At 35.6% G+C, this 12,737-nt stretch overlaps 1 protein-coding gene across 1 annotated transcript in view; it reads left to right on the top strand.

The window, feature by feature from the left end:
- Window positions 1-6,337: 6,337 nt before the first annotated feature.
- The window catches only part of LOC107728270 (serine/threonine-protein phosphatase 2A catalytic subunit alpha isoform-like), a 14,401-nt gene continuing 8,001 nt past the window's right edge, over window positions 6,338-12,737 (top strand). The window contains exon 1 of the mRNA XM_016538389.1: window positions 6,338-6,678. Coding sequence (XP_016393875.1) covers window positions 6,577-6,678 — 102 coding nt within the window. The 5' untranslated portion in view covers window positions 6,338-6,576. The remainder of the gene's footprint in view (window positions 6,679-12,737) is intronic.

A 12,737-nucleotide genomic window follows, 5' to 3' on the forward strand; every position in this document is an offset into this window, starting at 1 on the left:
ATATTTTCAAAATATATACTGTATGTGTGTGTATTTATATATACATAAAAAATATACACAGTACACATACATATATAATGTAAACAAAAACTTTTATTTTGGATGTGATTAGTCGCGATTCATATTTTGACAACACTAATATATGTATATATAAAATAGAAAACAGTTATTTTTTAAATTGTAATAAGATTTCCTTGGGATGCATTAATGGGACTTCTTTAAAAACATTAAAAAAAATTAAATTACATTTTAAAAACATCTAACCAAATACTTTTGAATGGTAGTATATATTATATAGCCAACTGTTATTTTTATTTTATTTTATTTTATTTTTTTATAGTAGTATTTTTAGAAGCAACATTCTTCAACACAATTTGTCAATGTTAATGCCTCTAATTATGTTTTTAATTTAATTCAGCATAGTTTCTGGAGGTCAGGGACAAACCAGTGTCATGCACAGAGCAGTACAAAACCCCAGAAAACCATTCAAAAGGCTGCATTTTGTTCAGATGTGTGCTTAGATGTGGATCTGAAGTGGTGTATGAGTTTGAAGTGATGTCATTAAGAGGCTCTTATCATCCTCAAACAGAGTCTGTTCCTCACGGCGGAGGATTGTTACAGCTGCACCGGCTGGCCTCCCTCTGGGCAGGATGGTGTATCGATAGTCCTGCCTGTTAAAACCTGCACACACACACACACACACACACACACTAACACACAGTCATGATCTCCTGCGCTCAGGGAGAAGATACTATTGAACAGAAAGAGCCTCCATTTGAGGAGCTCACCAAGTAGATAAAGTAATTCGCTGTATAGCATGTCGAACAAGAACGGGAGAGGAAATTGAAAGAATTGTTCTACTAGGCAGACTCATTTGCAGAACCCAGATAGTCCTTGTATAATCCTCCCTTGTTGTATGGCAAACAATGGGCGGCACCAAGCTCTGAAGGGATTCTGGGCCTGCTGTCCCTCAGCCGATTTAGAAAAGAATTGTCCCGTTTTGGAACACGTTGTCATCTTTTTCCCTTGGCTTTCCGTCTCTGAGTTCAGCCGGCATAGGCCAACGGCAAAACGTACACGTTGCGGCTCCAAAACGATATGAAATAAGGGTTAAAACGTGCACTTTATCTCTAACTATTGGCCTGTAGCTACACAAGGACCTAATAAAGCCGTGGCTAATGTGGGTACGCGCGTGTGTGCGAATGTGTACGGGAGTCAAGCGGCTGGTTAATTAGCTGTGAATGTGGGGTTTTGAAGGGCTTAGCGTCGGACTCCAGATCCTCATTATCTCTGTAACACCAGCATTCCCTTTCCGCTGTCTCCCCTCTCCTCATACCAGTGTTATTCAGCAGCACCCAGAGATAAGCAAACACACACTCATCACCAGTGTTGGACACGTCCCCAGTCGCTAAAACCTCATTATGAGCTCTGTTTGTGTATTGTCATTAAGTTGTGTGTGCGTTCCCTCAGGGAGCGATTAAACAGGGCAGGGCTTTTGTTTTAGGCCTTTGTGTTCATAATTATTTGACGGCCGTGAATAACCTGAACTCTGTGCCTTTACATCGTATTGGTCATAGGATGGGTTTGTTCCAAAACTGACATAGGTAGCATTGGAACCGCAATTTGAAACACTCTACATAGACAGCAACTCATTTAGGCCACACAAATAGCACTGGAAGGTTTGATTACAGTCAATGGCTTTAGCGTGTTGCTAAGCTAACAGTTTGATATTTACTTTGAGTCCCCCCAAAAAGTGTAAACACCGTGACTCTGCAATGCTATGAAAACATTGTTCTGTTTGTTTGAGCGTCAAAACAGTAACACTGGCTCAACCAATAGTGTGAGTTTGGTGTGGGGCTCTCTATTTGTCTGACCAATAGCAGGTTAGGAGGATTTGAGAAACAGTTGTAGAGTGCAACTTCTGGGTTTCACAAGTAAAAACCCCATTCATTTTCTCTGTAGATAAATTGATTTTAACAACAGCTCTTAAAGACAGACTTGTAAGCTGTAAAGTTATTAATTGACAGTATGGGCTTTTGTTGAAACTGTCAGCCTGTTTTCTTTATTTTTTTTCTTTATTTTTTTCCCCCAGCTATTTTAAAAATAATCATGTTTAACTGATAAAGCTTTAAAGACAGAACTGATGTCATTTCCGAGGTTGTTAATCGATTGTATATGCTCTTTTTAAAGCCGTCTTTTCACAATAACTATATATATATTTTATTTATTTTTTAAAGGGGTCATATGATGCGATTTCGAGTTTTCCTTTCTCTTTGGAGTGTTACAAGCTGATTGTGCATAGATAAGATCCCTGAAGTTGCAAAGACTAAAGTCTCAAAACCAAAGATATATTCTTTATCAAAGTTAAGACTCTGCCACGCCCCCTAAAACGGGTCGTTCTAACACGCCCCCACATATCTAGGTCCCTATGTGGGAATATTTGCATAATGCCGCCCAAATGTGCACGCAAAGAAAGAAGGCATGGTTTCAGTAACCGCAGTTAGTGTTGAAGCAGCATGTTAGGGAGACGCTGTGTGTTTCTAGGCGAAAGCAAAAGCACTTTATTTGGCCTTCCGGAAGTAGATGCATTTAGGAATCTTTAAGATCACTTACAACAGAACAGCAATGCATTTTATGGACATCCGTTTCGTGAACCTAGGAGAGGAGGTAATTCTGACTTTGCTATGACAATCTGGCGCTTCTGAATCAGCTACTCTTTTGTTATTAGCTTAAGTAAGTGTGTGTGTGTGTGCGTGCGCTTTGATGCTGTTAAACATCATTTTGTTTTTTCGGCCCTTAAAAAAAATTGGTTTCGGTAACTGCTTCATTAAGACTATTCAAACATAACATTTGTTAATTTGAGTTGTACTATTTTTGAGGTACATGTGTTTTAAAGTTCTAAGATGTTTGAGTCATATTTATTTACACTTTTGTAAAGGTGTAAATGTTTTATTAAATGTTTTATTTATAACAATATTATCACTATGATGTTTGCATGAATTGGATCGTGATGTGCAGTATTGACTATTTAAGGTGATTATTTATTTGAAACTTCTATTGTTGTTGTCTATTAATGAACAATGTTTGCTATGTACTTGTTTTAGTTTTTCAGTTTGTTTATTAAAATAATTAAAAATGTCAACGCAGGAACAATAAACTGGCAGGGAGGGGGAAAAAACAAACATTAAAGAACTGATTTTTATTAATTAATTACTCATTGTATTTTCTCACAGTTTCGAGCTCTTTTTCAAAGGGATGTTGTTTCTAGTCCTCTTATTATATCTTTCTGGAATAGCTGTGTTGATGGTTTGATATGGCATAGAATTTGGAAATTACCTCATAAATATTTAATCACAAATAGAGTAAAATAAATGTATTTCAAACTCATTTATAAAAAATTGCCCCAGAAACCATTTCCTTGTAAACAGATTTAACTGTGATATTTTGTGATCTGCATAGAAACCTGTTTTCATTTGTTTTGGAGTTGTCCTTATTCAACCAGATTTTGATCAGATTTCTGCTCGTTTGTTAGAGATCATAACATGCAGGGATACTGTAACTAATAAAAATAAAAAGGGAGAAATTGGGCAGCCCTGCCTATCGCCACACAGTATATCAAATCTATTAGAAGTATCAAAATTAATAACAACGGAACTATTAATTCCTTTATAAAACATAGCATTAGTGTCAACAAAGGCATCGCCAAAACCAAACAACTGAAGAGATTTTAAACGAAACTGGTGCTCAATCGAGAAAAAGGATAAGACTATTTGAGTGCACAGAATCAGCACACACTGTAAAAAAAAATCCGTAAAATTTACGGTAAAAAAACGGCAGCTGTGGTTGCCGGAATTTTACCTTAAAAAATGCGGTAGCAACGTTTTAGGTTTTATGGTTTTAACTTACATTTACAGTTAAATACCGTAATTTCATTAACTGATATAATGTTAATATACCAACCTATTGAAGTACTGAAATCTGTTTTGTAGCTTTGTAATACACTGATAACCACCAAATGCAGGCGGTGATGAGAAAGTCACATGATGAACCAAAGCCCATCACAAGCAGCTTTTAAATAATAACATATATAGAAGGTACACAGTGTCATTCACACAAACACTAAACACCATCACGGTAACACACATGAAACTGAAATAATGCAATAAACATTCATTTAACAACATTAGGTGTAACACACAACTCTAATATACAAAACTGATAAGAAAAATCTAAGAAGAAACATAGTTATTTCGACAAACAAAAAACTCAAATTTGAATGTAATGCAGGGAATTCTGGGAATGTCAATTTACGGTTATTCACTGTAAATTATACGGTATTTTTCACTTCCAAAAACGGTATACTACCGTAAAATTAATGTCCAATACATGTAATGTCCAAATTCAGTTTTTCACTGTATATAGTAGGGGAATTTACCGTTAACCATTTAACAGGTTTTTACTGTAGCATTTTTACAGTCTTTTACCGTTAAATTCACGGTCATTTTTTACAGCAAATCCAAGACTAATCTTATATTGTTGGATATATATGACGGCCCTTTGAAAAACCAGATTGAGTTTCAGAAATGATAGAGTCAAGATTCATTTTTTATCTATTGGCATGCAAGCCAGGATTTTATAATCTACAGTTAAGAGCGCCAATTATCAATTGAAAGAATATTATTATTATTATTATTAATAACCTTTATTAGGTTTAGGGATGAGAGAAATTATCCCTTGATTCATGATCGCGGTCATCTCTCTTTGAATGATGCATTCTTTGTGCATTTTTATTAAAGGGCTTTTAATAATATCCCAAAAGTGAGTGTAAAATTCAACAGAAAGGCCTTGCTTTTTTTTCATTTGAACTCAGACTCACAATATGAATTATAATCTTCATCAATAGCATGCAGGGATACAACACAGTATTTTATCAATAAAGCTTTCACGACTATTAACATCAAATTTGGAAGAGTAATAAAAATGTGCAATAAATTTAGATATCTGAACTATCTGTTACGATCAATATTAAGAGCTGAAAGAGATTTTTTCTTTCCATTTCTCTTTTTAAGCACAAAGAAATAGCTACTTTCACCTTCTTCTAGCCATTTGGCTCTGGATCTTATAAACGCCCCTCTGGCTAACTCTAAATAAAGTTCATTCATTTGGAAATGAATCTCATCCAATATTCTCTTTCGATGATAACTCATTTAATCGACAAAGCAGATTAGATTCAACTTGAAGTCTAGAGGCTTTTAATGAATCTGGTTTCCCATCTTTCTTTATAGCCATTATGCACATTAGGAAATAATTATTTTGCAAGGTTAATTATGCTATCTTTAAATTTATTATCCTTCAGTAGAGCATTCTGAAGGAGGTGATTACTCCAGTAATTTCCGATTTATAATTAGGATGCAAACCACCAAGATTTATTAAAATAACGTGATATGTAGCCCCTGGAATGTGAATTTTACGAGGGGAACCCTGCCAAAAACGTGTGTTTTACCCCCCGGAACACAATTGGGCTAGTTTCCGACTAGTTTTGAGTTGCAATTGGGCAGGTTTTGTTGTGAAAACCTGGCAACCCTGGTCAAGATCTACCTGTCATCATTTAGATCCCAGCACTTTTACTATATCCCCTTTAAATCGCTTTAAATGCATGTACAAAGGTCGCGACCCCAGCAGAATGGATAATGCCATCATGACTGCACAAAATTACCCCATTGTGCATTCCAAATTTTTTCATCCACATCTCCAGAATGTGTTTCCTGCAGAACAATTAAACCAACATCACTTCTCTTACAAAATAAGAAAACGGCTTTCTTTTTTAAAAATCTCTATTTATTTATTTTTTTTACTGAAGAAATGTTTGAACATTACAAAAAAATGTAACAATTAAGTCCACATACACAAGAAAGAAGAACAATCTTAATCTGTAAGACAGCATTTAAGAGAAGAGAGAAAGAAAAATAACTAAAATAAAAAACGTAATAATAAATTAATAAACATAAATAAACATACATATAAACAATTAAGCAATAGTGCAAATTACCTTACTTCTTCCTTAGGATAAAATCAAGGACTACAGTGGGGGAACTATACCTACAAGAAAAAAATTCCTCCATGAAATCTAACAGTATGTCATTTTTTTGTTAAATCCATAGACTGTAAAAAATCTCAAAATTTTACATAAACATTAATTTAACCGTTGACGTATTAATGACATCCTATCGCAGTGAAGGAAAACGCCCAACGACGTATTCGGGAACCAATCGGAACCCTAGAAAAGCCCCTGGCGGCCAATCAGAGCGGAGTAGCCACTGCAACTGTCCAATCAGCGGCGAGCCGGCTCTCGGTGCCTGATGATGTGAGGAAGGCTGAAGTGAAAACAACTGTGGCGCAGGGTGGGACTCTGAAGGCCGACGGCTTCTCGTTTCCTCCCGAGATTCCCTTATTTAATTACTTCAACATCCCTGGCCCACATGTAACGTTACGTCTCAAAGTAATCGGTCGACAGAAGGTGGATATTCGTGGAAAGCGGAGCAGAAATCCGTGCGAAAACCGAGTGAAAAAGCAGACATGGACGAAAAGGCGTTTTCGAAAGAGCTCGATCAGTGGATTGAACAGCTCAATGAATGCAAACAGCTCTCGGAAAACCAAGTCAAGGGCCTCTGCGAGAAGGTATGTGTGTGAAATAAAGCACCAACATCGCCTTTCAGAGTTTATTTGATTTTTCCGCGTTAGCCGCCGAGTTAACGTTAGCGTTACAAGATGGCGGCATTTCAAACGGACCCTTCCCTCACAAGAAACTACGATAGTTCTTAATTTCCTGACAAAACACAAGCCAACATGTGTTACGTAAATCTTTTATGAAATCACTTGTGGTGGATATCGAGTTGGTTTATGGATTACGGTAGGCTGGAAGCTACAGTATTAATCAATCAAGCAGCAAACCGTGACTTATTAGCAATTAAATCTTCTGATCTGCTAAAAACATAAGTGTATGTGTGTTGTGGAGAATTTCTACATGTATAGAAGTTTATGTGAAACCGCTTCGCGTCTGAATGCAGCTGTTTCCTCATCACTGTCCGCTCTTAAAATGGCGCCTGAGTGACTGGCCTTCATCTGATGCTAGAGATCTCACTCCTGTTCGGTGTTGCTAACTCTCACAAGATAAATAAGCGACCGCAGCTTCAAAAACAAGCCCTATATTATTTACACCAGGGCTGGACTAGGGTTAAAGTTCGGCCCTGGACAAATCCAGCCCACGAGTCCCCCGTGAATGTTGTACTGGGTTACAGTTGAAGGCAGTTGAAGTAAGTGAATTAATCATTATAACAGGACAGAAACAAATAATGATAGATATTACTAGGGATGTAACGATTCACTCACGATGTGATACGATTTTCTCACTTTTTTTTAACAAAATTAGATTTAAGACAAATTATAAATGAAAAGATGTCCTTTTATTATTGCTTGGACAAAATGCTGAACATTTCTTTGTGAAATTGAAATATGTTAAAAAACAAAACTAAATTGGAATTTTCAAACAAACCCCAAAACAAAGTACGCAAATAAAATAAATCTCTTCATATAAACAAACTAAGGCTTTGCCTGTGCTCTTTCCATTCAGTTAGAGGCAAACACTGGATTTTAATCACAATTCAAACAAAGATGTCGCATACATGCTGCATGAGCAGTGTTTAATCTAAATTAGATTGTATGATTTTGAAATTTGAAGCAAAAACAGAATTGTCTGACTTTAACTTTGTGCAGGTATGCTACATAAAACACCTCAACGAGACAAAAACAGTAGACGGGTGCAGATTCACTCTCAGACAGCAGGTGGCGCTCATGGAACAGCAGCAATACAGCGTTTCCCTGGTTACTCCTGTAAACAAAGCAGCGCTGCACTTATAAACACTGCTTTAATATGCATTATACAGAGACAAGATGAAAAGAAAAATACGATTTTCTCACTTTTTTTTAACAAAATTAGATTTAAGACAAATTATAAATGAAAAGATGTCCTTTTATTATTGCTTGGACAAAATGCTGAACATTTCTTTGTGAAATTGAAATATGTTAAAAAACAAAACTAAATTGGAATTTTCAAACAAACCCCAAAACAAAGTACGCAAATAAAATAAATCTCTTCATATAAACAAACTAAGGCTTTGCCTGTGCTCTTTCCATTCAGTTAGAGGCAAACACTGGATTTTAATCACAATTCAAACAAAGATGTCGCATACATGCTGCATGAGCAGTGTTTAATCTAAATTAGATTGTATGATTTTGAAATTTGAAGCAAAAACAGAATGGTCTGACTTTAACTTTGCGCAGGTATGCTACATAAAACACCTCAACGAGACAAAAACAGTAGACGGGTGCAGATTCACTCTCAGACAGCAGGTGGCGCTCATGGAACAGCAGCAATACAGCGTTTCCCTGGTTACTCCTGTAAACAAAGCAGCGCTGCACTTATAAACACTGCTTTAATATGCATTATACAGAGACAAGATGAAAAGAAAATACCATCTGATCTTTTCTGAAGACAGTCAGTTCCCCTCAGAGACACATTCATATAAACTCCCACGCTCAACTGTATAACAATTCGTTTAACATCTCAACCGATTTGAATCGTCACATATTTGTATCGATTTCAACCGGCTCGCGGTGCATCGTAACATCCCTACATATTACTGAATTCACAGCAAATGCAACAAACTTAATAATGCTTTTTTGTCCCATAGAAATGCACTTGACAGTAAAGCATTGATTTTGAGCTAGAATGCAGGAAATGCATTGCTATTAAATTCTGTCATTTCCTCACCCTCATGTCATTCCAAACATGTATGACTGACTTTCTTCTGTGGAACACAAAAGAGATTTAGTAGAATGTTCCCAAACCATTTTGGTTACCCTTGATTTCTACTGTATGGACAAAGATTTCTTTAATCACTTGACAGTAAAGCATTGATTTTGAGCTAGAATGCAGGAAATGCATTGCTATTAAATTCTGTCATCATTTCCTCACCCTCATGTCATTCCAAACATGTATGACTGACTTTCTTCTGTGGAACACAAAAGAGATTTAGTAGAATGTTCCCAAACCATTTTGGTTACCCTTGATTTCTACTGTATGGACAAAGATTTCTTTAATTTCTCAAATTATTGTCTTTTATGTTCCACAGAAGAAAGAAATTCATACAGGTTTGGAATGACATGATGTTGAGTAAATGATGACAATTTTCATTTTTGGGTGAACTGTCCCTTTAAGAACTTTAACATTTGTAATTAGTAAACACCTAATTTATATAAGACACTGATATTTATCTTTAATCAGGCTCTTACTGAATTAACATTTTACTTAAATTAAAATTAATTAGAATGAAACATTTAAAATTATTGCTTGGACAAAATGCTGAACATTTCTTTGTGAAATTGAAATATGTTAAAAAACAAAACTAAATTGGAATTTTCAAACAAACCCCAAAACAAAGTACGCAAATAAAATAAATCTCTTCATATAAACAAACTAAGGCTTTGCCTGTGCTCTTTCCATTCAGTTAGAGGCAAACACTGGATTTTAATCACAATTCAAACAAAGATGTCGCATACATGCTGCATGAGCAGTGTTTAATCTAAATTAGATTGTATGATTTTGAAATTTGAAGCAAAAACAGAATGGTCTGACTTTAACTTTGCGCAGGTATGCTACATAAAACACCTCAACGAGACAAAAACAGTAGACGGGTGCAGATTCACTCTCAGACAGCAGGTGGCGCTCATGGAACAGCAGCAATACAGCGTTTCCCTGGTTACTCCTGTAAACAAAGCAGCGCTGCACTTATAAACACTGCTTTAATATGCATTATACAGAGACAAGATGAAAAGAAAATACCAACTGAACTTTTCTGAAGACAGTCAGTTCCCCTCAGAGACACATTCATATAAACTCCCACGCTCAACTGTATAACAATTCGTTTAACATCTCAACCGATTTGAATCGTCACATATTTGTATCGATTTCAACCGGCTCGCGGTGCATCGTAACATCCCTACATATTACTGAATTCACAGCAAATGCAACAAACTTAATAATGCTTTTTTGTCCCATAGAAATGCACTTGACAGTAAAGCATTGATTTTGAGCTAGAATGCAGGAAATGCATTGCTATTAAATTCTGTCATCATTTCCTCACCCTCATGTCTCTTAAAAATAAAGGTTCTTTATTGGCATCAATGGTTCCACAAAGAACTTTTACCATCCATGGAACCTTTTCATTCCACAAACGGTTCTTTACAGTGGAAAAAAGGTTCTTTAGATTATTAAAACGTTCTTCACTAAGAAAAAAAGTGTTCTTTTAAGAACTGTTCACTGAAAGGTTCTTTGAGGAACCAAAACTGGTTCTTCTATGGCATCGCTGTAATAAAACCCCCTTTTGGAGCCTTTGTTTTTAAGAGTGTACATGTAGCATGAGCAGTTTTTGATGTAAATTAGATTGTTTAAGCATTTAAAACAAAAACAGAATAGTCTGACTTTAGCTTTTTGAATTATGCTACATAAAACATCTGCATGAAATAACAAAAAAAGCAGACTGGCTGAATGAAAATGCAAATTCACTTTCTGACAGCAGGTGGCGCTTATGGAGCAGCAGTGATGTACACAAAGCTGCTTGTGGCTTATAAACACTGCTTTAATATGCATTATACAGAGACAAGATGAAAAGAAAATACCAACTGAACTTTTCTGAAGACAGTCAGTTCCCCTCAGAGACACATTCATATAAACTCCCACGCTCAACTGTATAACAATTCGTTTAACATCTCAACCGATTTGAATCGTCACATATTTGTATCGATTTCAACCGGCTCGCGGTGCATCGTAACATCCCTACATATTACTGAATTCACAGCAAATGCAACAAACTTAATAATGCTTTTTTGTCCCATAGAAATGCACTTGACAGTAAAGCATTGATTTTGAGCTAGAATGCAGGAAATGCATTGCTATTAAATTCTGTCATCATTTCCTCACCCTCATGTCATTCCAAACATGTATGACTGACTTTCTTCTGTGGAACACAAAAGAGATTTAGTAGAATGTTCCCAAACCATTTTGGTTACCCTTGATTTCTACTGTATGGACAAAGATTTCTTTAATTTCTCAAATTATTGTCTTTTATGTTCCACAGAAGAAAGAAATTCATACAGGTTTGGAATGACATGATGTTGAGTAAATGATGACAATTTTCATTTTTGGGTGAACTGTCCCTTTAAGAACTTTAACATTTGTAATTAGTAAACACCTAATTTATATAAGACACTGATATTTATCTTTAATCAGGCTCTTACTGAATTAATTAGAACTAAACATCTAAAGAGAAAGAAGTTCTTGCTTAGAATTAGTATTAGTAAGATAGTGGTCACAAGAAGTAAAAAATTCACAAGCACTTGATTTGAGATCTCAATTCATTATCAATTAATTTAGAACATTTTCAGGTAAATGTCTCAAAAAAGCTGTGAGCTATACGGAATAAACACAGGATATATTACTGTAATATTGGAGGTTAAAATTAACAACAGTCCAAACTAATTAAATTCAGTTGCTATTTATTTTTCGATATAATATTCACACTCAGATAAAAACGCTGTATGCAAACATTTCAGTTGCTTATACAATAGTTTTCATAACTCGTCTTTGTGACTGGTATATTCAAACATACCTTAAGTAAAAAAAAATATACAGAATATTTAATATGCAAAGTTAGACTATTCTAATCAAACAGTTGCACCAGTTTACATTTTCCATCTGAAGAAAGAAATTAATATCCTAATGGTTTTAACTCCCAATGTTGACTTTTGAAGAGAAACCTCGAATAAAGACGTGCAATCAAGAAAAAAATATATTTGACAAAACTTACAGTAATAAGGATGAATGATGCTTCAGTTGTGTAGTATTAAAAACTTAAGGTAACTACTGGGCTATTTAACACATAATTAGCAGCTTCCGAGGTTCCTTTGCTGAGCTAATGAAATTTCACAAGCGTGTGGATTTTTGACCCGTATTTTAAGCACTCGAGGGTGTGTCTTGTATGCTTGCTTTATTAAACGTCACTAGAGAACTGCAATAAGCTGTAAACCACAGCTTCATGTGGCTTATTGCTTTTAAATCGTTCCTACATAAACCTGACATGGTTTCACGAAATAAACCCACAGTAATACTGACATAATAAGGTCACGTGTGTTTATAGAGTATTTTATAAAGTGGCTCAGGCAATTATAATCAAGGACTGTCATAATAATAATGCTGGTTTTTCTATGCACCTGCTACTTTGGCTCAAAGTAAGAGAATCAAGAGAATGCTTGAACACATTTGGCTTTTGACGCACAATTTCAGGGTCCGAAATAAACACCCGAGCAGCAGATGTGGACAGGTGTCTGAATTTATATATGTGCGCTAGGGCAGCACGATATATCGAAATATCGCAAATGTAAATATTGCGATATGCATATCGCAACGGCGTGCGATATCTGAATAATTTTAATAATAGGCTACTTAAATCAAAACGTTGTAAAAGTTTGTTTGACGCATATAGCAGAGAATTGCTTGATGTTAAAAAGTTAAGTGCAATAAGTTGCATAAAACAACTCTTTCTGTACCTGAATACTAGTCTGACTCACCCCTGAAGCGCGCGCACAAGCCGCATCTCGCACAGCGTCTCTTCAGTTCTGCC

The sequence above is a fragment of the Sinocyclocheilus rhinocerous genome, unplaced genomic scaffold (assembly GCF_001515625.1).
Source record: "Sinocyclocheilus rhinocerous isolate Xijiao unplaced genomic scaffold, SAMN03320098_v1.1 scaffold217, whole genome shotgun sequence".
NCBI classification, from domain to species: Eukaryota; Metazoa; Chordata; class Actinopteri; order Cypriniformes; family Cyprinidae; genus Sinocyclocheilus; species Sinocyclocheilus rhinocerous.